Below are 26,872 nucleotides of genomic sequence, written 5' to 3' on the forward strand. Positions count from 1 at the left end.
TGCTGATAGCCTCAGTAAACAAAAGAGTGAATGAATGAAGAGAGAGACAGAGAGACAGAGAGCATGAGGCCACAGACAGGTTATGTAAATCAATTAGTGTAGATTAAGATCTTTGGCCAAGCCATAATTCAAAGATGTAGTTGCAAGGGTCAACCTCTGTATTAGGATGTTCTAGAAAGTTATCCATCTAAACCTCCATTTGGGAACTATTATAGCCATTGAAGGTCAAATAATAATAATTAAAGGAACCACATTTGTTATTTAAATCTCTATATATTACCCCACTCCCCTGGCTCCATTATTATTGTTTCTTATTACCTAGGATACCGACGATGGCCCTTTTAAAACTTGTAATATATAAACACAGACGTATTTAGTCTTCAGGGATTTATACAGAATAGGTACAAAAATATATTGTACATCTCCATTCATTTCCTCCCCCTTAAAAGAAAGGGAAGAAGTGATGGTTTAACTGATGGTTGTTGATTTTCATATAACAGCCCACAAACGGCTAAAACCATTCGCTCTTTAAAGCTATGAGTTATTAGTTCTTAAATCAGGAGCAATGGCCGTACCCACCATTGGGGTCACAGAGGTCCGGACCTCGGTAATTTTTTTGAGGTGTATATAATAAAAGTCGTGAAATAACTGCACATAATTAACAGGGTTCCTTTTAGTAGTTCCATTTAGTGGCGGTGGGGGTGCTGCATAACTATGTAGCCTACATTAAAGCAAACAGAAGTAGACAACATTGATTTATCAACAAACCTCCGCAGTCCAGACTTGTATCGGAGCAGCGGACGAGTGACGAGGCATCTAGAGATCTGAGTCCAGCGGGCTGCTTGTGTTTCTGTTCATCAGGACATCATAGGACCAGCAGATCCTGTGTGAACGCCCTACGTTAGTCAGAGGACGTCCGACAACATGCCCAATAACTTATATTGCAACTGTAGGCTATACTTTGGTTTAAATTCCATGAATAAAATAGCTAGATAGCTAAAGTTAATTTCATTCATCCAATGTCAGACCTTTAGTGCAATGTCAGACCTTTAGTGCAATGTCAGACCTTTTAACGAAAGTTTCAATGCTTTTCTTTCATTATAATTTGAGTAAAAGGTTGAAGAGATAACATTTATTGTTTTCTTTTTCACTGACACAGATAAAATAAAAAATACTATCTGTCCAAGCTTAGCTTTGGAAAACAGCTGCCCCCGAGCCCCCCTAGCATGTTTTGGACCTCGGTATTTACGAAATCCTGGATACGGGTCTGTCAGGAGCCGTTCAGCTTCAAGTTTAGACCTGGAAAGTAAAGGGTGAATAGATGAGTAGTTTTCACTTCAGCCATTTGGTGAGTCGCTTTTTTTTACAGCACTAATCTCCTTAATAAGTTGTTGGTACATGTTGGATAGAAAACGTTTCTGTTCTCCTTTACAACAAGTGGTTTATACTGACAAATGCAATGTTAAATGCCATTTTGAGATCCTTAGGCAAACGGCCCTGGGTATTACAATTGTACACCTTGTTAAGTATTGTTATCAAGATAAAAACAATTCGTAAAGTGTTATGCTCGCAATATACATGGTTATGGAGATGAACAATAGAGTAAATCATTGTAGCTCCTAAAATAAAATGTATACTGTATATAAAGCTGCATCGTGTGTAATCAGTGAATTCCCATGATGGAATATGTTAAATCTTTCCGAATTTCATACACAATAAACTTTGGTCACATAGCTAAACAAAGTGCATGAAGTTTCCAACAACATTCTTCACTATGTAAAGACAAAAGCCACAGAGAAGCCAACAAGCCTCTCTCTGGGAAGGAAACCATTAGCATGACATCAATTACTCTGCTAGTAATGAAGATAACCTTGCTCTTTGTTACCAAGTAGATGGGGGAGGGGAGGGGAGAGCGTACAGATAATTACTGAGCTAAATTACTCATCAGAGCTGAACTTGAAATATATCAAATGTCCGCTACTTTAAGCATGTGTTTTTTCTCCTTTGACTGACAAAGTGACCTCCGAGGTAGCAGCCCTTGCGCCACTTGTTAGCTCTGTGGTCACAGAAGGCTAACCTCTTTCTTAGATCTTTGAAATCTACACCTGTTCTCTAAAAGCACTTCTTTAGTGGAGTGTTCAAGCTTCTTCTCTTTGGAGAGTTGTGACAAAGGCAGTGAATGTTTTGTTAGAATCGCATCCATTGTTCCTCTTAACCATCAACGTTGTCACTGTCAAAGTTTATGGTTAGGAATAAGGACAAGTTTAAGCGTCTCCCTCATACAGACCCCTTTAAGCAGGTGAACATCAACCCACTTCGGTTACACTCATAAATAATCAACCTGTTTGCCCACTTCCTGATGACAGAACCGTAGATGACTTAATTCTTACTAATGTTTAAAGTACGCTCGTTGATTGGTGAAACATTTCCCTCTATCGCCCAGACTTCTATTGTTTACTCAAACTTTTTTTCCTGACAGAAAATTGCCAAATTGCTGACTAGATTTATTTGGTAGCACACTTTATCACTTTTTACAATTTCCCTTAAAAAATGTGATAATGACATATAGTCTTGGATGTAAATTTGGACCAAATCATGGTGCCATTTTAATGCAGGGTCTTTCGTCACATTAGGTTTGGCCGTGAGCCACATCCTTTCTAGGGAAAGTTTGGCAGGGTCATGTTTATGTCTACAAGATCCACCCACCTTAAGCCCTGCCTCTCATTTCCCTCACCTCCTCTCCACATACTCAGTCCACTGTAGCCTTTCGCAAAGCACAAAGTTAGGCAAAGCCAGTGAAGGGATAATCCCCTTAGGACACTCATTGCTTATTTGTCAGGGTCCAAATAAAGCATGCAATTATGGGATTTAGAGGGGAATCTCTGGTTCACTCCCTGAGCTCCCGCTGTGGGACCAGGTGGGAAACAGGCATTGGACAGGCTTGGGAGGCGGAGATAAGGCCCTTTGGAAAAAGGAGAGCGAGATTTGTGTAAGCGTCACTGCTGTCTGCTATATAAATAGCTGGATGTTGACACTGACTAAGGAATGTTACCTTAGTTACCTGTTGCCTATAGACTACATTTACACAAACGAGCTTTCAAATAAATGTGTTTCTTTCTTCAGATAAAAAGTATTTCAGGAAAACATTTAACATTTTATAGCTGTCTGAATAAACACTTTGTGCATGGGACAGTTATGAGAAGATCTTTTTTGAATGTATTGATAAGTTGTAGAAGACGGTAAAGGTAGACAAGCCACTATTACAGTATTGTAATTTTTTACATGATTAAATACATACTTTTCACAGCAAGCAAGTTTATAAATTGAGTGACATTGAATGTGTGCTTTTTCTAGGCACAACAGAGGCAGTATTTGCAGTTTTCTTTTGTTTGTTCTGTCACAGGCTGCGTGTAATGGTTTTGCAATTCAAATGTTGCATTGTCATTTGCAGCCTACGCTCTCTATGACTACTGCAAACAATCCATCCGCTTGTGCTTCTTAAAATGTACATAATATACATACATACTGTATGTACATATTACAATAATGACTGGTTTTCACCTCTTAATTTGCTTCTTTGTTAAAAGCCTTTTGAGATACTCCACAAACATTCAATAATGCATGCACCACAATATTATGAAGCTGACTACTGAATTTCAAGTGAGTTGAATTTAATGTCCACAATTGTAAGTATATTTTTCGGGGTGTCATTTTAAAAGAAGTTACTTTTCTTAGTGTCTAACCATTTGATTTTAGTGATGACAAGCTGCAACATATAACTTCATCATAGATATTAGGTGTCCCGTTTACTTATTTTATTGTTTAATTTTCCTACAGTGTTGTCAACTCCCAAACTAAGAATGGTGCCACACCGCTCTACCTGGCCTGCCAGGAGGGTCACCTGGAGGTGGTCCAATACTTGGTCAAGGATTGTGGGGCAGATCCAAGCATCAGAGCCAATGACGGGATGACACCTCTACACGCTGCTGCCCAGATGGGCCACAACACTGTCATCGTCTGGCTAGTATGTTGGGATGTCAGTCAAAATACCAAAACTTGTAGAAAATATAGTACATTGATTGAGTCCTAAATCCACACCTCATGGTTATATTGTGTTTAAAAAAACAATTTATTTTGTCATTAAATCATCAATGTCTGATGAGGCAAATTACATTTTCAAATATCTTTTGAGTAACAGGCCGAGTATAGTCGTTAAAAAAAAAAGGACTCATTAACACTAAAATTACTTTGAAAAGTGCTCCCAGTCAATACAGCAGACGATGACTAACTCGTTATCTTCCCTCTTTTAGATGAGTTTCACAGAGATCAGCCTGACAGGCAGGGATAATGACGGGGCCACAGCGATGCACTTTGCAGCCAGCCGGGGCCACGCTAAGGTGCTCAGCTGGCTGCTGCTGCACGGCGGAGAGATTGTCACTGACAACTGGGGAGGGACGCCGCTTCACGACGCTGCAGAGAACGGTGAACTGGAGGTGTGTTTTTGTGTTTTTCTTCTACTGTTGTACAGACTGAAACTAACAACACGAGTAAAAGCAGGTGAGTGGTTCACACTGAACCATCTGTTTTGAATGAATGGCCTCATGCTTACCACCACTCTGACCTTCTGCTTTGAGTAACGTATTGTTGTATTACAGTCTGGTCACGCAGATGACCACAATATTGACGTGTTGCATGCAGAGAAAATTGACTTTTTAAACCACATTGAAGTCAAATTGACATTGAACTCAATGGAAAATTACCCTTACCCTGACTCTAATGATGCTGGCCTATGAATTAAATGGTTGGAGACTCATAAGGTCCTATTTTTCAGCCCACCTTTTTGCAGCCTTATAAGCAATCCAGCTGTGGGTATGGGTATTTTTAGATCTTGAATCATTATATATCAAGTGTAAATATAATAACAAAAGTTAATAGTTACACTTTTTACAGTTTCTAAACAGTAATCATCTCACAAAGCTTTATGTAAGTGATATTTGTTCTGATGGAAGCAAGCTGATTTAGTGCACGGCTGTCACATTGACTGCCACTGTCATTTTCTCCATCTTATTCATAACTTCTACCACTCTCTCCGTGCCCCTCATGTCACTCTCCAGTGCTGTCAGATCCTTGTGGTCAATGGGGTGGACCTGGGCGTCAGGGACCAGGACGGCTTCACAGGAGCAGACCTGGCTGAGTACAACGGCCACTCCCAGTGTGCCAAATATCTGTGCACTGTGGAGAACATGGTAAGGGACACAGCTGTGCACCATAACTAACTCGAACCTGCCTAAACCTAGAGGGAATTATCAGTGGGGATCAAAGTCCAATCTTACAAAAATATAGCATAAGTACGAAAAAATGAGGTTTAAATTGTGTAAATGCTGTTAAAATGATCTTCATTAAACTACCAAAGAAGGGAAGAAATCCCCAACCTACTCTATACTAAATAAGATTACCCCAGAGCTGAATGCAGTGACAGGCAGTCATCCTAAGTGACATTCATGGGCAATTGGACCATAGATAGACCCAGAATAAAGTACAATATTTGTGTTAGACAGAACATTTGCACAGCACATAATGTGAAATGTTGCCTTGTGCAAAATTGCCCAACTTCCACTATATCCGCATCTGCATGAAATGATGAGTTATCATTCCTACTTTAATACTTGTTCCATGACCAAACTGTAGTCCAAATGTTGGGTAATATCAGTCAAACTTATCCTTTAAATATGCTAATTAAAATACATAATTGGAATTCTTCCTTTGTTGATCCCGCAGTGCCCAAATGCAACCATGGAAAAAAAACAAGCTGGCACTGAGCCAACATGTCCCTCGACTGGCATCAGTTGTTGCCAATTACCGGGGCTATTAACTCTTGGTATACAGTGTACTCCACGGCTTCAACCACACAATATCCCCAAGTGGCCAGAGGAATAATAAGCCCTCCACACTGAACTCTCTCTGGTGTGTGGGAAATATATTTCCCCCCCCTCTGGGACTCTTTCCATTAGGGACATTCAGCGAACTGAGTCCCGTGCTGTGGGAAAAGCAGAGGGCTCCAAAGCCTTTTTGATCAGCTGTGAGATGTTTCATTAGTATGCAGTAATTAAACTCATAATGCTGTTCTCCTCGTGTAAGTCATCAGGGAATAAGAGGTAGTAGGATTTATGAACTGATGAATGAACGGATAGATAATAGATTTATTTATTATACTTATTTATCTTTCATGTGTAATGACACTGTGTCCTTTTACATTAAATAGAATAAACCATACATGTTAAATAAAACTGATATGATGATGGCTGTTTTCATGAACTGCATCTTTTGACAGAGTGTGGAGCACCGTGTTTTGTCCCGGGACCCCTCAATGGACCTCGAGTACAAGCAGCCGGACTCGGGCCTCTCGTCCCCAAACACCACCATGCCCCCCGCCAGCCAGGCGGCACACTTTGACATCAATTCACCATCCAGCTCTCTGTCCAACTACGACTCAGCCAACTCCAGCCAGTCCAGCACCGGGGAGAAAAGGAGCAGCTTGACCACGACACGCGGGCTGCCAGCTCAGCTGAACACAGTCGCACACACAGGTCTGTGAGAATGAGTTATAAAAACATTAAGCTTTTTAACTTCAGACTACAATTTATTTTTAGTTGGGAGAACCAACAAGGGGACAATGACTTTAGGCTTCTAAATGTTTAAATAATCATAATTTCCACCATTCTGCTTCTTAAATGAAATACCAAAAACGCTAGAGGAAAAATCCAATATTTGTACCGTCAAACTATTTTGATTATCTATTCATTGCTAAATACATTTCTATTTGTAATCAAGCTTTGCTGTCTTCACTCATTTAGCTATACATTCTTAAATGCCATTTATTGTACGTGCAACATATAGTATCTGAGCAATAGTGGAACGCCCTAGATATTTACTGAAGTAGAGCAAGCATGCAGCAGTTTGCACAGGTGTATAATATACTGGTGCTGCACCCTAGTGGTCTGCATGCAGATAGTTTGTTTGGATGAGAGGGGGACCATCATTAGAGTAACTCATGTTTCATATGTTTGAATGGTGCATTGGGAAAAGCAAACTGAACGAATGTTTAAAGGGTTATGCAACACTTTGCTGTATTAAGTGGACCGTGTCTTCGCAGGTGCATCAGAGTCAGCTATTTCAGACATGCAGGCGTATATGGACATGCTAAACCCAGACATAAGATCTGAAGTGACCAAGAAGAACGAGATACCTTCTGATGCCGCCTCCAAGCCCCCACCGCCACCAACCTATCCACCCCCGCCTCCCCCACAGGCTCCCCCGTCGCCCCCTCCACCCCCCAGCTTTCAAGCACCAACGTCCCCTAAGGAGCCGACATCAGCGGAGTTCCTGAAGGTGAAAAGCAACCTGCGACACGTGGACAGCAACACCAGCAAGACGGAGGTGAGGACAGTTTGTGCATGAGTTCAAAGGTTCTATGTGTTTTTTTGCAGCATATTATATACAGTGGGAGAGGTAATTGTTGCTCAAACATGCATAAATATTCCCAAGTTTGGGAAAACAAATTAAGAAGTATTTGCTGACTATTAAATGATGAGCAATATGGAACAATCCAAAAGAAGCAGAAGGATGGTGGTGTTTGGCCATTAGCTGCCATTTTCCCTTGTGTCTAATCAGTTGGGCTACTGCTCCATTCATTTCTTTTGTGTAACAATGTTCCTTGTCTTGGTGCGTACAATGATGTTATTGTGTTAGAATGGTTAACGAGGCTAGCAAAGATGCTCATTACCGTGGCAGGCCTGGCACACACAATGGTTGTTGTGATGGGTCTGATCTTAATTCCAGTAATTAATCTGGCTACAGATCACTCAAAAGTGTGTTTGAAGAGCTGACAATTACATTGGCATCAACATTACTTTCAGTACTGCTGGTGGTTTAGTTCTGCTGTGAAGTACATTATCATTTGTTGTGTAATCTTATTGATTTGGACAAAGAACACTACAATTTGGGAAAAAATAACCAATCCAAGAGATGACTTTCCCCTCATGAACAACGTATTTCCTGTTACAAAGACTTCCAGTATGATAACAGCACATTTTACAAATGATTATTGTGCCTAAATCAACCTAATTATCTGTTGTGTATGGTGTCATCTTAAAGCAGAGGTGCAGTATAAAGTCAGGGAATGTTTGGAGAAAACAATAGTTAAGACAGAACGACGAAGGCTATGTGTAAAGATCTGCTATGCGAAGTCAGTAGTTGTTAGCTGTTCTAAAGTCCACAGGTAGCAACAGTGTCCATTCTCCAGAGTGATCTGTGTGTGTTTGCACGCATGCGCCATCAGCCATATAGGGGAGAGCTTTAATTAGTGCCACCCCCTCTCCTACCTGTACCCAGGTGACCAGCCCGGGGCCAGCCCTCATTAACAATTTAACAAAAGCCAGTGCAGATCACATGCACAAATGCGTGCACACACACAGACACACACAATTAAGATCAGTGTCTACCATATACATTGGGAAAAACAATCTACCACGGGCGCCATATTAACAGGGAACAGTAACTTTATCCAGGGACACAGCCGATCAGATTAACCAATCTTACAACATGGAAATGTATTCAGCCTGTTTTATACAATCTTATTTATTTTTTTAAACAGATGAATGATTAATGAAATTATCCAAATAATAATTTCCACAAATAATACAAAACCAAATGATGGCACCAGCGACAAAAAACTGGTACATACCAGTGATTGATATCAGATTAAAAATAAATAAATAATAAAATCAAGCATCCATTAAAAGACGTTTAACCCTTATTTTTTTTATATAAAAAGGATGTCTTTGTGGCTGCTAAGCTCACCTCATTTGTCTGTATTTGCTTTGACTGAAGTCAAATGTTGCGTGTGAAGCAGCCAAACAAATGACTGCTTTGCCTCTCACGTTTGTTATACCTACTGTTGGCCAGAAAACCTGGACTTTGTGATCTCATACTGGATTAGTATATTTTCTGCTGGTAATGAAGGCTAAAATATTCTAATAATCCTGGGGGCAGTGCCTGGGTCTTTGTGTTTTGCATAAGAGTATAGCCCTTAAGAGCCACTGGGGCAGGGTTGGGGAGTGGTTGGTCTGCGGGCTAGAGGTGACATCATTGCCACTGCTGGGGCCGGCCTGATAGGTAATTGATGAGGCCTGTGGGTAAAGTGAGAGGGCAGCTAGAGTGACAGCCCTGAGCAGGGAGTAGGGAGGAGGCGACTCTGAATTTAGTGACAGCCACTCTGTGCTCTGCTTGGCTTTGTGGATGAGGCTCTGTCCAGACTGGAGGAGAGCTGCATGAGAGGATTATTAAAGCCAAGGTAAGGTGTGAAGAAGAGTAAAATGGTGTTGTTTAAAAAGAAATTGGTAGCAGATACAGAAAATATATCACAAGTGTCTGTGTTTTTTGTCTTATTTTCAGGTGCTGAAGTTATTGGAGCTGCTTTATGGTTGAACAATAATGCTTTGCATATTGTCAGGTTTAATTTTGTAGTTTTTCCTTGTTTACTGTTTACATATTTCAAAAGGGCGCATAGATGTCTACAATGCATACAAATGCATTTGGCTGTGAAAACAAATATACAAAAATGACTTTATGCTGACAGATAGATCTGTATAATGGGGAGAAAGGCAGTCCGTCTGTGTTTGTACGTCTGTGTGAAGGATGAAAGGGAGGGGGGCTAAAACGCTTTGTACATTTTGCTTTTGTTGTCCCACCTCCCTGGAGGATGACAATCAAAACATCTGTAGCGCTCCCCTGCTCACATTTCCCTCCCTCCTGATGAGTGCTCAGGGACAATTTCTTTGACAGCAGACATAAGTCAACATCATTAAGCTGGTTTATATGAACTCAGAACATGACACCACAAAAGGAAGAGAGGTCAGAGGTCAGCTTTAAATTATTTCAGCTTGCGTTACCATTGGAGATCCGCTTGACCTAAATGTAAATGAACGCATGTATATGCTAATCCTTGATTTGAAAGTCAAAGGAACTGTACATTTTGCTAAGATGACTCAGTCATGATTATTGACAGCTTTTAAGCTTGTTTATTGTAAAAAATATACAGTGAAAAGTGCATTTACATTTAAACACAATGTTTAATGTAAATAAAATATATAATTTATTTTTGAGCAAGACACTCAATGCAAATGCAAGGCTCTTTGCATTATGTAAAGTATGCACTGATTTACCTGTAGGCTTCTTTATGTTAGTGATTATGACTGCTTGAAATGCAGCAAGGTGAGTTAACTTACTACGCACATGTCAATTAACAGCTTACAGTAAAATCAGAGAAGATTAACAGAAGTTTGGGTCCTGTTGCCGGAGATAGATGTCAGGTAAAAAGTGAAAGGTCAAAGTTATGGAACTATCATGCTACGAGCAAATAGGGGGCTCTCTTATATTTTGGAAAAGTGATCTCTTATGTTCTGGGGCCCCTGCAGTCTCTACATGACACAGTGTTAATGTTTTACTGAACTAAAGCCTTGTTATGTTATGCAAATCAGGCTGCTTTGGTCACGCGAGAGCTAATCTGGAAACAAACCCTACTAAGTATCTCTTACAGTATGTCTGCTCACAAAAGACAAAAGCAGGTTTTAGCCATATTTAATCACCTTTCTTTAACCCTGATTACTAAACAAAATGTAACTACATGTTTTGCAAAGTGAACTATCCCACAGTGCTATTTCCATTTTCCATTTCCTGTAATGACAAGAAATGTACTTCCTTGTATATCATTTTAAATTGGGCTGAAAATAAGGATTATTTATTTTCACTGATTAATATGGGTACCGGCAAATATGGCTAATGAAAACTCTCCGTTTTTGTATTTCTTAAGCAGCTGACTCCTGGAGAAAAACACGACAAATTGCGGCGTGTGGATTCAAACAGGAAGTCAAGGAGTTTCAGTAAGCAGCCCAGCACTGGGGATTACTACAAGAGCCTGGGCAGTGAAACAGCCGAGCCCCGAGGGAGCAAAGGGATGGCGCCCAACGAGGAGGTGAGCCGGATCTCTGCAGTTTACATAAATATATTTTAAATATTAAAAGGGGTTCTGCCACCATTAGTGGTAGTTCAAAAACATACTGTAAAATGCTATATGTGAATAGGTTACCATAACAGAGGATCTGTATTTTTCTGTATTCACATTTATTTCCATAAACCAACAGGCACTGACCTGATGACTGAAAGGAAAATGCCACCATTATAATATTATATTACACGTGGGTGGTTGGACACACGCTGTTTCACACATTAAAGGTCCCATGTCATGCTTTTCCGGTTATTACCCGTCCCCTTGTGTGTTATGTAGCTTTGTATGCATGTAAACGGTTTGCAAAGTCACAAACCCTCAAAGTACACCCTGTAGCGAGTAAAACTCTGAAAAGACCTGTCTATGCTGCCCCAGAACGCCTCGTTGGAGATTTTTCTTTTTCCATTTTTTTCTTCCTGGTCACAGTGAAGTAACGACGACCAAATGGACCAATCCATGGAGCTCCTCACACTAACTCACTCACTCAGCCTTATCTTTTCTCAGCCGCGCTACTCCGCGGAGTTTTGCCGGCGCACACTCACTCAGCCTTATCTTTTCTCAGGCTGTGAGTGTGTGTGTGTTCAGGCTGAGCTCCGCGATGTCTCGCTGTCTTGCAGACCCCACGCAGCAACCAGGAAACAACACCAGTAATCCAGCTCACACTGTCCGCTCCTTGAGCCTCGCGTCAAAGGGCGGAGCAGCGAGCCCAGCAACGTCCCGCCAACACGGCACCCAGACCCCACGCAGCATTCTCATCTGTTTGTCATTACTGGTGTCATTTTTCTGGTTGCTAACAAACGCCATTGTAACACATAATCACTGTTGTTCTGCTGTAACGGTGTGGTGGACTCATCAGAACATAGTGGGCGAGCTGACCAATCAGAGCACACTGGGCTCATAGGGAGGGGGGGGGGGGGGCAGGAGCTCCAACAAGGCGTGCAGGACAGAGTGAATACACATACTATACAGAGATGCTGTATGAGAAAATATTGGACAATGTAAATCTATTCTAGTAGACCTCAACAATGGAATTATGATCAGTAGAAATGGCCATGTCATGGGACCTTGAATTATTTTTTCATGTTTATCATATTAAAAAACCCACATACATGGTGTTACTGCCAGTCATTGTCATTCATAGGGAAATAATCTCTTAATCCAATCAAATGTCCTTTTGAAATGGTACAGCCTTTTTCATTGTGCCGGCAGCTAATTGCAGACAAGATTCTATTTGATTTTATAGAGTTGATTATAATGTACAATGTTAAAATGTTATTATGTATTTGTAAGTAACTAAGCATGCTTTCAAAAGTTTAAAAAAATAGCTGTAACCCTGTTATGGGTAAAAGGTACGATACGTGTGCCCTGGTTGTATTGTTTGAGTTTGTTAGTGCTTCTTATAAGGTCCTGTTCAGGGTGAGGTTTAGCTGAGTGATGGCGTGTTGGCATTGGGTTACCACAATGACTGCACTATTTGCCTGCGCATTATGCCACTCAGTGTGTTACATAGTCTTCTGTCCCCCTTGGCTTTTGTTTGCCACCTGATGCAAACGTTTCCCTCATTTCCATTTCCTCGAGTCTCCACCCTGTTGTGTAAACTTTCCAACAACCAACAATAGAAAAAAGATCAGGACAATAGAGCACTTAGCAGGGAGTCACAAATCACACAAAGTCAATACCACTGAATCTTTCATTTCAACGTTTTTTATTACCAAAATTAGGTTGCATGTATTAGTTGTTTTATTGAATTTATTATTTATTATTTAGATGTATCTTTTCCAAAAGAGCTTGAACCCACAATCAAGTCTGTAAGAAAACACATACTATATTACAGACTTTGTAATCGTTCAATTCACTCATGTGTTACTGATTATTTTGAAGCCTGAAGCCATACAAATTGAAAACGCGTTGTGGTCATAAAGCACCTGTTGTGGCCACATACCGGCACAGGCATCTTAATAATAGAGTCTATTGGACTCTCATCAATGTCCCTGGAGAGGTGTTCTTATAATCTCATGGGTATCAGTAGTGGGGGCGATACAGGGCTCAATCCGCATTGAGCCAATTAAGGTCTCAGTGGGGCCCTTCCTGGTCTCAGAGGCACCCTAGCAGATGGGCGGCTAATCATCAGGAGCAACGGCACGTGCCGCCAAGACCCATCTGGACACAGCCCTCCCCCAACTCTCTGGGGGGATTGAAAAGTAAAGGGGGCAACAATGATGAGCACGCGTATGAAGAACTAAGGAGGGGCGGGGTCAAATTAAATGTCACGGCCCATTATGTTGCTCCCCGCTGAGTTATGGCACGCTTTCAGAGCGTGTCAGTCACTCGCATGCTGGGGGGCGCAGGTGGGGGGGGTTAAAACCCTATCACTTGCAGTGACAGATGGCTTCTTCCCACTGTTTTCACTCAGTTTCCCCAAGAGAATAGGTCTTATTAGCTCTTTTATTAGCAACAGGGTGTTATGTCTTTATGAGTTGATTAAAGATGGCAGGAAGCAGAGGGAGGGCACATCTAAAAGAGCAGCTACATCTGTCACTGACGGCAGTCTCTATGAAGGTATTGCTCATTCACAGGAAGAGTTTTAGATGGCATGCAACTGTCACAGTTTTGTGTTTAATTATTTTAATGAAATAAAAGATTATATTTTCAGTGTTGGTTTGTTATTCATTAGTCTAAAAAAATAAAAATAAAAATCTTTATGTTTTCTTAATCGTGATATAAGTTATTTGATAGGTTTTAAGAATATAACAGCTTCCATAATGCAAATAACAAATAAAAGAATCACACTGATTACCAGGGGCTAAAAAAGTATTTGGGATTTTAATCATCAATGTTGGAGTGGTATTTAACTTGGAGTGAAGTATCACTTTATGGGCCACTGGTAATATTCCTGTTATCAGTGACCAAATATTGACTTACACAGTACAACAATGTGGTTGCTAAGAGAAAGTTAATGTGTGTAAAATATGACTAATATTTGTGTCCCTCCCTCTTGTCCCATCAGGGCTCTGTGTTATTGGAGGAGCCGACCGACAGCCCGGCCCACAGCTCAGAGAACGGCTCCACAGAGGAATCAGCTGCACCGCCCCCTCCTCCACCTCCGCCCCCTCTACCTCCAAACAACCCCACGCCAACACCCCCTCCACCTCCTCCATTGCCCCCGGAGACGCCAACCACCCCTCATCACTCTGCCGGTAGCACCTCCAACAACCAGCGACGCCTATCTTCCTCATCAGGAAGTGAGTGTCACTTAACTCTTTTTTCTCCTTACATCTTTTCTTTAAAACATTTTTTTAAACATCCTCAATGTCCGCCTATTTATTGGCACTACACAAATGGCAATGCATTTATGTATTAGTTTTTATGCTTATGCATACACTTATACCAAGAATATATAGCCTCCCGTATTAATGGTCACAATGTTATCATACTGGGTTAAGATGAATTGAGTCTGACCCCAGCATCCTAAATAACAGATTATAAATTAATGATGTAGAGATACCATTACCCTGAGAACTGGTTTAGTGTTCATCCATTTCCTTAAGTGCCCCACACTGGCCTGTATGCAGCTGTCTGACAGTCTACACGCTGTCGCACGGACATTTCAACTGATCTGACCAAGGTCCCCATGAATCTTAAAAATGCACAAAAATGTAGGATTGGAAGGAATAAATCCTTTGGCTAATGCATTGTCTCCTTCCAAAATACGTTACTACAAAATTGCATGTATTATCCTTGTAAAATATCAAGATCATATAATGGACTATCATCATGTGTCAGAGGCCTACATAAGAAAGGTTTAACTCATTAGGAATCAATCCGAAAATAATTAGTATTTATTATATAACACACTACAAACTTGGAAGCAAATGAAGCACAAAACTTATATATACACACAAATAGTGACCTTGCTCAGTCTTTCCTGTCAACTGTGTAACTTCAGAGAAGAAGAGGAAAACGTCCTAAATGAATAATCGTTATATTTTCACATTTGGAAATATGTGAGGGATCCAAGATGTCTGGGCATGCTATAGGGACTCAGTGGTCAGACAGCAGAATGCAAAGTAACATGATAAAGGATACAGGAAACACATATTTGGTTATAATTAAAGAACAATCGCTTCGATTTCAGTTGTTTTCCTCCGTGTTAACCCTTTTACGTACATTACTGTTCCTTCTTTCATCTCTACTCGTTTACTACCGTTTGTTTTTTCCTCTTGACTATCATATTAGAACGTATTTACAGTGGGTCACTAATGAATGTTTTAGTAAACTAACTAACTTAGAGTAAGCAACAATAAGGATATTTCTTTTCAACTTTGTCATTCTCATCACCAGAGTGAAGGGGATCCATATTTTGAACAAGCACTGTGGTTTACAATATACTTTTCAAATAAAAGCAGTTTAGCTTAGGTGCTAAAAAATAACTAATGCTGCAAAAAAAACATGTGTATAAAGATGAGTACTCTTACTCACAGTATACCAGGAAGCTCATTTTAAACAAAGGTGAATTGTGTCAAAGCTGACAAGCAGCTCACTGGGCAGTAATATACCAGTAATATACAGCAACATCAATTAAGCCGTAAATTATTAATTGCTCTATTTAGGCACCTTTTTACAATTGTCCAATTGTCTCATCTCTTTATGCTCCCCCTGCTGCCTAATGTTAGGAAACCAATAAAACACTTAAAGCTAAAGAGCAGAGTGTGCACACTAATGGCATGATTTGGGCTTCAGTGTTAATCTTGTAATAAACAGACAGTTAGGGGGTCATAAAATGAAAAGCCACCAACACATCTGAGAGCTCAAGCTGATTTTACTGCTCAGATAGACGCGAGACCAAGGCAACAAAACAGGTGGCTGAAGGAAAGTGCTGCTATAACAATTTAAATGGATTGACGTTCTCTATTGTTGTCTATTGATCAACAGGAAGGAGAGGATTATACTTTGTACAGGACACATCTGAATCTGAGGTTCTAAAGAGCAATGTTTGCTCCCTAATGATATGAGTTCTTCAACAGCGTTAATCAGGTAGTAAACAGACAGTTAGGGAGTCATAAAATGAAAAGCCACCAACGCATCTGAGAGCTCGAGATGGATTTACTGCTCAGATACCTGTTAAACCCCAAGGGCCCCCCCTGGGTTTTTTTTCCAGGATACTGTGTCTCAGGGGATCTTAATATTTAAGAACCTATTAATGTGTCATACCAGATTAACGGAAATAATCTCAGCTAAATGACGATATAAACAATGTTTACCAAAACAAAAGATAGGTCTCATAAGAAGCATCTAAATGACCCCTTAGCGAAAAATGCTAACGGACATTGGCACAGAACTCAAGATAAAAGTACCCTTATTACTTATCGTAGCTGCACATACAAGATCTCCGATTATAGCTGAGGTTCCACAGATTATTTAGGTATATAGTATCATCACTGAGTGATCCGAATTTGCGACAGGGGAAGCAAAGACAGACATCACAACACGTACCTTTACGTAGCTTCTAGGGAGATCGTCTCACCGTAGCTGTTAATCTGATCAAAAGACGTGTGCAATGGCATTAAAACGAGAAAAAACGCGGCTGAATCGGTTAATCCATAGGTTGATAAAGTTCCTGGGCAATAATTGGAATTATTATAATCCATAATTCCATTTTTATGTAAATATCGCAGAGCAAAAATTAGCTGCTAATGGCAGCCACCAGAGTGGCTGCTGCTTCCGGTCTTGGCTATGCGGCAGTATAATACAAACACATGACGAAATAAGGACTATGTGGGAGTTCCCCTCGATTCCATTGGCTCTGACGGTTAGAAAGAGATGTCACATGTCAAAATCCAGCAGGGGGAGCCAGAGATATGAAAAATCCACCCAAATGGCCCCAGAAAAGTTCTTTTGCTAAATCTGTCTAAAAATGTCAAATATCACTTGTTTTGCATCAATCTTGATACAGGGTATTTATTATATGTTGTACTTTGGATTCCTAAAGCTTTTAGTCTACTAACCCATCATCCAAGGTTAGTTTTCACTATAAGTACAAAATATATTTTGGACGGACACTATAATTTACAGTTTTTTACCATGTTCAATCTGAATTTTCTTTAAAATAAAAAACATCTATATTGAATCTGACTTCTCTAAATCTAACTGACAGGTTTATCATTACTTTGAGAAAAAAGATTATTAATTTAACCCTTTTAGAAGGGAAGATATGGTCATTTGTTCTGGGAATGTCATTTTCGAGCCTGAAACCTGAAAAACAGGCTCTGGGTTTAACAGGTTAAGATGACGGCAACAAGACAGGTGGCTGATTAAAAACGCTGCTGAACATTGTAGACTTTGTTTTTATATTACAGGAAACATCTTTATCTAAAGTGCTTTGCGACAGCGCTGCTATGAACAGATGCAGCAGCCTGACTGTCATTTCTAACACGGAGCAGAAAAGCTTTTGTGCTGTGATCATAAGAGGGCATTTGTCAAATGTTCCCTACCTGTCACAGCTCCACCCTCCTTAGACTCACTGTGGCTGAGTCCACACCTCTAAGCCTAAACAGAATATAGCAAAAACACACACACACAAACACACACACACACACACACACACACACACACACACACACACAGACACACACACACACACACACACACACACACACACACACACACACACACACACACACACACACACACACACACACACACACATATACAAACACGCACACCTTGACTAAAAAACAAGTGTTTGCTGCAGTACAAATGGGTCTGGTAAGGTGGACTAACAAACTGTGTGTATGTGTGCTCGCCAAACTGCATCTGTCCATGTGTGTTAATCTGGCCGGCTTGCCAATGGCTTGCTGTCACTTTCAGTTACTGGTGATTCCTTTAGACTTCCCCCAACTGTGATGATGGGTCTTTAATGGAGAGCTGTGCTCTACTCCCAGAGAGAGAGAGAGAGAGAGAGAGAGAGAGAGAGAGAGAGAGAGAGAGAGAGAGAGAGAGAGAGGCAGCGGACTAGTGAGGCTTTGAGCCCAGCTAGACCATTGTGTTGCCGCCTCAACAAGGAACTTCTAACGGGAGGACTATTCTTTTTATTACCCAAGTAGAAAATGAGTGATCAATGAGGAACTGAGGATTCATAATTTATTGGAGGTTGACATTCACAGAAACAGGTGAGGTAGCCGACGCCTCTTGGTCTGTTTGGGCCAATACATGTAAATATTTAAAAAATAAGTGTTAGTTATTATAATAGTTCACTCTACAGTATATTAGTAGTTTGTCAGTTTGATTAGGATTAGACAATTTTCCAGCTACATTTTAAAAGTTTCTTGTATAAATATAACCTATATAATAACAAACTTGTTTATGTTCCATATTTTGGTACTTTCCAATTGGGACTAGACTTTACTGTCAGTATGCATTTGTATTTGTTAATTCATGTGTTCATGTATTTAGAAATGTTGAGGTTTTAAAAAACATTTGCATATCGATCAGCAGGTGTACAACATATGGCCTATCCTAGGCTTCTTTGATGTTTCCTGTTTGAAACCAGATTTTTCTTTCATTTTGTCTATACTTAAAAAGTTGTTTTGTAATCGCATTTGAAGTGTATAGGAACATGAGGCATTGTTAACTATAAGCAGATTAGGGTCCATGGAAGCTGGATGTATATGCATTTTTCCCCAAACCTACTTTTTGAGAAGTTAAAAGTTCAGCAGGAGCTTAGCTGTGTGTACATCAGGTGACAAGAGATTGTGTGCCTCCTCTCTTTGGGTTCACTGTAGTGAAATAATGTTGAATGGCTCCTCCCCATCTAATCCCGGCTCGCTGCAACTGTTGATTGGGGCCAAAATCACCTCATGTGCCGAATTTGATGTATTTGCAAAAAAGTACTAAATGGAGCTTGGTTGCTAGGAAGCCATTTGAATAATGCAAACTGTGTTTCAGAGAGACATGTCTTAAGCACCACACAAAGCAACTTATTAAGCTTTTCTATGTGAGACAGTGGCTCAGTACACCAAAATGACCTCCAATCACCATGCAACACGCTCCAGGTCAGCATTGTTGCCTGCCTAATCGGATGAAATATTTAACACTGAAATGCCACCCAACCCTTCTCTCTCCCCCTCCTCTTCAGTGCATCTCTCTCACTCTCTCCATTTCCCTCTCTCACTCTATTCTGTCTTTCTCTCTGACCGGTTTCACTTTTCTGCTCCATCCTTTTGTCTGCAGGCACAAAATCTTTCAACATGATGTCCCCCACTGGCGACAACTCAGAGCTGCTGGCAGAGATCAAAGCAGGGAAGAACCTGAAGCCAACACCTCACAGTAAAGGCTACACCACTGTGTTCTCCAACAGCGGACCCACAGGCAATAATGTAGGTCTACAGCCTCCCACCATTACTGATGACACAATTGTTGATTTGCTCATTTTAGAAATGCAGACTTAGCCTAACCTAAGTCATGCAAAACAATCCCACATCAAACATGTAATAAGGTATCCAAAACATGCCTCGCCTGTTACTCCAAAACCTTGTCAACCATCATTCTTCCTTATTTATCACATCATTAGCAAAGGGACACTAAAGCAGTCATTTCCCAATTCCTAATAGTTAAATATACAGATTTGATACACACATTCTTTGATTTGTCTTGTTACCAATATACAATACCACGCTGCAATGCTTCTTATAACATATGTTGTCATTGGTCCCTTAAGGCTAGAATAAACTGGCAACTCAATTCATGCACATTACAATGTCATCCTTTATACTGATTGCGGTGTGTTCTGTGAACTGTTGAGCATTGCAGTGCCTTACATATTGGTGTCTTTTTTTCTCCAGGAAAACCCATCTCCACCAGAGACACGCACACCTAGCCCACTAGGCAAGCAGCCACCCTCTCCCGTCTCCAATGCATCTGTCACCTCCCCACCTACCACCCCTAGCCCCAGCCCTAGCCCTAGCCCCAGCCCTACTGGCTCTGGATCTGCCAGGACCATGTCGACCTCGGCAAGCTTCGAGCGACTGTCCTCTAACTCTGTGGTCAATGGTAATGGCGGTGGCAGCACAGCAGGAGCTGAGTCGGGGCGGAAGATGAGCCTTGCAGATGTGGAGGCGCTGGTGCCCACTCATGATGAACAGGGAAAAGCTATCCCTGAATGGAAGAGGCAGGTCATGGTGCGAAAGCTTCAGGTCAAGATGCAAGATGAGGAGGAGCACAAGCGCAAGGTAGGCATAATGCTGCAAAGCTGCAGAAAGATCTACGTTTCATTTTCTCTAAGCTATCCCATTTGTGATCAGGTAAATTCTAAATTATGATTATAAATGGCTTCAGTTTGAAATTAAATATATTAATTAAAAACGCAAAGGGAATAGCTGTTGCATGGATTGGAGTGTTGATTTTTGAGAATTTGAACAGTGAAGTTGTATAAATGTACTTTTACTAATCTGTCAGCTCAACAGTGAGTGAGAATCATTGAAGGGGAAATCTGACTACAAATTAATTTAGCATCTATGCTTTTCTTCATAGTTTAAGGAGAGTCTATACATCAAATGACTGGCAGTTGGGGACTTATTTTCTTTGAATGGCCCTCACCTGCCTTGTACTTATCTTCAAAGCAAATCAAATGGCAGCATGTTGATCTTGTTTCACAAATAAGCTTTGTTTCTAATTTTGATCATTAGGCTTTAACCATATTCATGCAGTTATAGTATATGCATTTACACCAGGTATTGATTATTAATTCATACTATAGCAATCTCTGCACTTGTTAGTCCATAGTAAAACAAGAAGGACACTATGTAGTATGTGATTTGATCGAATACATTTGACTGATTCATAATTCATTGTAAAGGATTGCTATCTCATATTCTTAAAGGATCTAGAAGGTAGACATTGTCTCCGATGTCCCTGCTGACATGTAGTTCTTTTTGTTGAGATGCAGTGGCATTATAATGTCTACCTGGCTTTGAGGCCTTAAAGTAACAAACTATTCTAACCACAAAGTATTTAAGTTATTTTATTTCCCACTGTAAATAACATACTGAAGCTGAAGGACTGAACAATTTAGTAATTGCATGAAACTGCATTGGTCATATATAGACATCCATGTTCTCACTTATTTCTGGAAAAATCCTTGTTTCTTTATTTAACTTTGTGTATATGCATGCTTTCCTTTTTTCCTATTCTCAGTCTTTATTAATAGTAAGATACTCTTTTGGGTGCAGTGAATTGAATACTTGGCTACAATGCCCATCACAACATTAACACACTGGACAATTGGAGTCTCAATGTGAGCTGGTGTTTGCTGATGGAGTTTGGTGGCTCCAAGTTGTTACATGCTGATTCAGTGGTGTGATGACGAGCCCATTCACGCTACAGGTGGTTTTGGAGGAAGATGAGGATACGTTATAGTGTAACTCCATACTAAGTCCCTTAATCAGAAAAAACTTTGTTGCACTGACCTCTTTGGGTTGACAGTTTCAACTTTGCTGCACCTCTATCCACACCCAGTGTGTTTTCCTGTCACTGTTGGGTGTGGACTGAAGTGTATATCTGTTCCACTGGTGCCAGTCCCCAACAGTGATGCAACACTGCACTTAAGAGTCGTGTTACACCATATTTGGGATGCAGACAGATACAAAAACTCAACCGCTGGATGGCAGTAAAAGCAGAATATTTGTGTAGTTACTCTTTAAACTAACAAAAAACATAAATAACCTAAAAACGTTAGTGAGTAACCGTTATAAAGGCTTTGAATAGTTATGTTAAATATGTTGTTAATCCTTAACACTTAAAAGAAAATAACTAAAAGCGCTCTCTGTTCTGTCTGACTAAAGCATTAAAAAGTAAGTATTGTCTTTTGAGGCAGTGCCATTGCACCACTAAATCCATGTAAATTCTGTGTCAAGATGGATTTGCATCCAAGCGTGTGTTCACACCAGGAACCCCAAGCTGAAGGAATCCCCCCCCCTTCCTTCCCTTTTTTCTTGTCTTCTGGTCTCCTTTGACCGCTGATTTAGTTTGCGGCAAGCGGACACTACCAGCCTCAAGAATGGCACTACTCCCACGTCCACAATGCCATTTTGGGCCCATTTGGAGAATTGATGACAGAGGATGACCTAAACCGTATTGAGAAGCAAATTGAGAACCTGCAGGTTATGCACAAGGTCTCAGAAGTCGAGAAGGAGCTGGAAGAACTGGAACGGGAGCTTCACCAACTTCTACCAGTTTCTGCTGCCCTCAATCAGGGGCACTTTTCGGTCAATCCAAAGCAGGTTCACGGACAGGCCGAAGATCTTCCAGGCTGGTGCAGCAAGATTTCTACCCTGCTCAAGAGTATGGCCATTCTTCTCGCCACACTGGGAGGAAAAGAGATAGACATCTTGGACCTAATATGTCCTGGATATTCTCAAGAAGAGGCAATGAATGTGAGCACGGGTCAGACTGAATCAGAAGGAACCAATGGCACAGGTGTGATTGGACGGTCTCAGTCCTTTTCAACAAGAGAAGATGTGGAGAAAGAAATAAAGCAGTGTGGAGTTTCGGTGAAGAACCTCAAGGCCAATTATGAAATTCAAAACCAGCAGTCTGCAGATAACAATGCTAATAGGGTTTACAAACGCAAGAGGTCACTCCCTGTGGTAAGTGAGTCTAGCTACCAGACTCCAGAGTCCATTTGCGGAAATCAGGTCCCTTCCTCTACAGAGGCCGTTCAGTCCAATATCAATGGTAATTTACCTTCATTGGAGGAAGCAGTCTTACCCCTTGTTGAAGAGCCAGTTATAATTGCATCTCATGTTCCTCAGACGTATGCACCCTCTGAGGTAATGGCTCCAACCAACATTGAACATTTCAATCAGGTCCTTTCTGCAGACCCCATTTTAAATAATGATCAATTAACAAGAAGCTTGGAGGTGCAGACAGATATAAGCTATGTCCAGGAATGCATTGAAATGAGGAAAGAAAGAATTGTTTTCCTGTTCCTTGAACACTGGCGGAAGTACACCATCTCTGAATCTTTTCGGACTAAAATGACTGCCGTGAAAGGAAATAAATTAGACGTGGGCTGGGAAGACTACAACGATTTTAGTGCACAGATTACTGGGGAGATGCAGAGCGAAGATGACAAGCTCTTCCTTTTCATGAAGTCAAAGCAGGTAGTAGGGAATCTTATTGGCCACTGGAGGACAATCATGAGTCAAGTGCCCACACGCCAGATCCGCAGGCTGAGTCGTGCCCAGATGATTTACTGGCCAGAGCACTTTTTGCCACACATCAACGGGTCTCCTGTGAGCTACGAAAGCCTTACCCTTGACCTTTTCATGCTTGGATACTTTCAGTTGCTGGAAATGAGCATGTCCCGCAGTGAGCGCAAATTCCGCCACCTCTTGTGCTATGAGATGTTTGACCGTCTTGGCAGCCATAAATGGGAGGTCATTAGGCAGTTTCACAAGGAGGTAATGGAGGGTATTGAGAGAGGGAAGCAAGACTGGGCCGATGGTTTTGAAGACATAAAACTCAAGTATTTTGGAGACTCAAATGATGGGGGAGGTATGATGACGGCTTCCCTACATTCCATGTCATCTGACTTGTCCATTATGCAGGAGCCACTTCCTCCTCCACCTCCTCCTCATCCTCCACCTCCTCCACCAACTGCACCAACAGCCCCCCAGTCAACTGTAGCTCCATCACCATTGCCTGCTGCATCCCAGGATGCAATATCTGACAAAAGCCAGTGTATGGAGCAGAGAAGTCTGAAGAAGCCATTGCAGGAAAATATTCAGAGGGATGTCAAAAGCAGTGAGACTATGTCATCAAATGAGGCAGTGGCTTCTAATGGAACAAGTTCTGAGCAGAACCATTTGCAGAGCTTGACAACTGAAACTGTACCACACATTGATGCAGTAGCAAACGCTGAAACGTCACTGGACACAACTAAAAGCTCAGGACCAGTAAAAGATGTTCCACCTGTTACTGTTAAAATCATAGAGGAACCTAAAGTTGATAAACCTCCACCCAGGGAGGGGCATAATGAAGATTCAATAAAAGTGATTTATGAGCTAAAAGAGTTCAGCAATGAGGAGATCATTAGATACATTGACAGAAGCTTTGCGTTTTGGAAAGAGAAGGAAGCTGAGCTTTTTGATATCTAACAACCATGGGTGCACCATGGGTGCACTAAGGGTCCAGTTAAAGCCCATTTCCGCCGTACAATCAGAGAAGAAAGGTCAGGGAAACTAGGCTGCAAAGTCAAACATGCTGAGAAAGGGAAACTAATCTTGTGTGTTAGCTTTAAGGTCATGTATCATAAGAGACTTAACTGCCGCATGCCATATGCTTTAACATATGCATTAAGGCTGAAGTGGATGAAAAGAAAGCCTGTGATGTCAAAAGACAACTACAGACTGGTTACAACCATCTAATGTTGAGTTGTGTTAAACCCAGAGCAATTTGACATCGATTATGATTGATTGCCATGGCACACTACTACCAGGAAAAGTTTAATACGTTTTTAAATAAAAAGATTTGCCATAAAAGTCATGTAGTGTTTGTTCAGGTCAACTTTGTAATTCAGGACATAACTGAAACTCTCTTCATATTGAATTGAATATATTATATTATATATATTATATCTCAGAAAAGTAAGGGACTCAAAACCAGTGACTGGTAAGACAGTCACTACAATTAAATACAGAGAGTTTAAGGAAACTTTACAAATCATTTTAAAGACAGAAAGACCAAGAAACAAGTTCTTCAGTGGATTTACAAGGGATCAAGGTTACAAGTTCATAAATGGCCTTTGTGTTTAAGCCTGTGACCTCATGGTTTTGATTTAAACAATGTGTGCCTTTCAGTGTAGATTACAAAGATTAAGAATTATGTTAAATGCAAAGGCTGGAGAAACAGCAAGCTTTTTCATAAGTAGCTTGATTCAGAACTAAAATTGCACATTTGTGTCAGCAAAGGAAAGCGTTTACTTGAAAAAGTTATTATCATCTGAAAGAAACATCAAATTAAGGTTTTGCTATTTTTCCATAAAGCTTTACATTTTGGTGTTACTCTATTTATAACTTGAGTGTTTTAGATATTTGTTCAACCTTTCCATTCTTGCTATTTGTGTTCTCTCATTATTTGCTTTCCACATTGTTGTTAGAAATAAAGTTTGCAGACATTTTTGTGATTACAAGATTTCAGTAGTTATTTCCTAAGAGTAAGAGTAACTGTTTGTTTTACTGAACACACAGCCAACATTGTAATGATCTGAATAGAGATCTGGCCAAAAAAAGCATTTTAAATAAACAAACTGAGAAGCGTACAATTGAAGGAGTCTAAGACAGAACAGTGTAAAACTACACTACTGTCATTGCATTTCTTCTTTAGCATCAAGATTACCTTCCAATAACCCTCTTAGTGCCACCCGCTGTCATGCTATCCGTGGCTTACAGCAGCCATAAGGAGGTCACAATGAACCTTGTCCCAAGCCCAAAGGGGAGGCAGTAAGCTTGTAAACTTTACAAAATAGAGATTTGTTTTAATGTACAGTGTTAAGAGTATGCGGTTGTGTTTTTAATTCCTCAATTGAAATTTTTACTATGCAAGTCATGTACAAAACTATAATTTGTTCAACTTTTAATATGCCCAGCTTGCACACTCCACAAGGTCAAACGTGTGTACTGACAGTACTGCTGCACAGATGCAATTGACTGTCAAGTCAACATTAAGTCCAGACAATGGATACAATTAGCAATTAAAACAAATAACAAAGACTTTAATTTGTTCAAATGATATTGAAATTCAAAGGGCCAATTCACAGAATGTGTCCACAGGGCTAGGAATTATATGTCTCAAAAACCATAAAGAAGGACCTTACTAAATATAAAAATATGCATTTAAAAACTGGTAACATGTCATGCTATTGTTTATAGTTGACATGAAACAGACACTCCAGTCCAGCCTGTATTAGCATCAAGGATCAATCCAAAAAACAATGTCTATTAATGGTTCCCGGCGACTACAAGCACAACATACAAGATAAGCTATTCCTTTAAGAGGTTAAGCTGAAGTGAGTAATGATGTCTTTGACATAATTCTGACGTACCTGTATTATCTGTCTGTAAGTAGATATCAAGGTTAATCTGCCCTTAAACGTATTATTCAGAGGCCCTCAACAATTCCCACAGTCAATACAGAACATGAACAGGTTAAATAAAAAAATCTTTCAAGTTTAAATGTATCATTAATAACTTTATTGTTAGTAATTTACAAGTTATCTTGTCTATTACTGATTGTAATGGATGTTTTTCAGTAGTAGTAGTGTAATATTATTACAACCGGGTCGATGCCTTTGCCGAGTTTGCATGTGAATCTGGACTGCAGTCAGTGCTAGTTGGCGCTCAAAGACAGTCACTCAACTCATCACCACATACTCTTATTATTTCTGCATGTAACTTTACTGTTCACACTAAATCATTTTTTCAGCTGATTAAATGCTCCAAAGTCTAAAATATGCAACACATTGTAAAAGCAGGTACAATTCATAAGAGATTTTAATACCAATTTATTGTCATCAAAATACTTTTTTTTAACAATTTAAGCGGAAAATGTAGAATGTAAGGGATATGACATACTGTAGCTAAAAAAACCTTACTAAAATTACTCACTGTAAATTACCAAGCACAAGTACAACTGTAATTTGCAGACGTTTTATTTCAGTAAAAATGAAACTTACATTTGAATATGTGAATTAATTACCAATGCCACTTCATAGCAAATCCCTCAGTTCATTTTTGTTTTTACTTTTTTTTT

The 26,872-nt window shown here is 40.3% G+C and overlaps 3 protein-coding genes across 5 annotated transcripts in view; 2 read left to right on the forward strand and 1 right to left on the reverse strand.

Moving 5' to 3' along the window:
• Window positions 1–16,707, reverse strand: part of acot7 (acyl-CoA thioesterase 7) — a gene marked incomplete at its 5' end in the record, with an annotated part of 104,453 nt that extends 87,746 nt beyond the window's left edge. Inside the window, one exon of the mRNA XM_079675387.1 lies at window positions 16,559–16,707. The remainder of the gene's footprint in view (window positions 1–16,558) is intronic.
• Window positions 1–26,872, forward strand: part of espn (espin) — a 40,628-nt gene that overhangs the window by 7,429 nt on the left and 6,327 nt on the right. Inside the window, exons 3-11 of one of the 3 annotated variants that reach the window (XM_079675380.1) lie at window positions 3,838–4,036; window positions 4,311–4,493; window positions 5,115–5,246; window positions 6,332–6,587; window positions 7,154–7,437; window positions 10,871–11,032; window positions 14,073–14,307; window positions 19,295–19,440; window positions 19,906–20,292. In XM_079675380.1, the coding sequence (XP_079531506.1) occupies window positions 3,838–4,036; window positions 4,311–4,493; window positions 5,115–5,246; window positions 6,332–6,587; window positions 7,154–7,437; window positions 10,871–11,032; window positions 14,073–14,307; window positions 19,295–19,440; window positions 19,906–20,292 (1,984 nt within the window). The remainder of the gene's footprint in view (window positions 1–3,837; window positions 4,037–4,310; window positions 4,494–5,114; window positions 5,247–6,331; window positions 6,588–7,153; window positions 7,438–10,870; window positions 11,033–14,072; window positions 14,308–19,294; window positions 19,441–19,905; window positions 20,293–26,872) is intronic. The other 2 variants (XM_079675381.1, XM_079675382.1) reach the window with 2 other exon arrangements.
• Window positions 22,171–24,219, forward strand: LOC307037202 (espin-like protein; the record flags this gene model as incomplete). Its single annotated transcript, XM_079677979.1, has 1 exon — window positions 22,171–24,219. One exon carries the CDS (start codon window positions 22,171–22,173, stop codon window positions 24,217–24,219), a length of 2,049 nt encoding a protein of 682 aa, XP_079534105.1.

Source organism: Notothenia rossii (assembly GCF_949606895.1).
Source record: "Notothenia rossii genome assembly, chromosome: 4".
Classification (NCBI taxonomy): domain Eukaryota; kingdom Metazoa; phylum Chordata; class Actinopteri; order Perciformes; family Nototheniidae; genus Notothenia; species Notothenia rossii.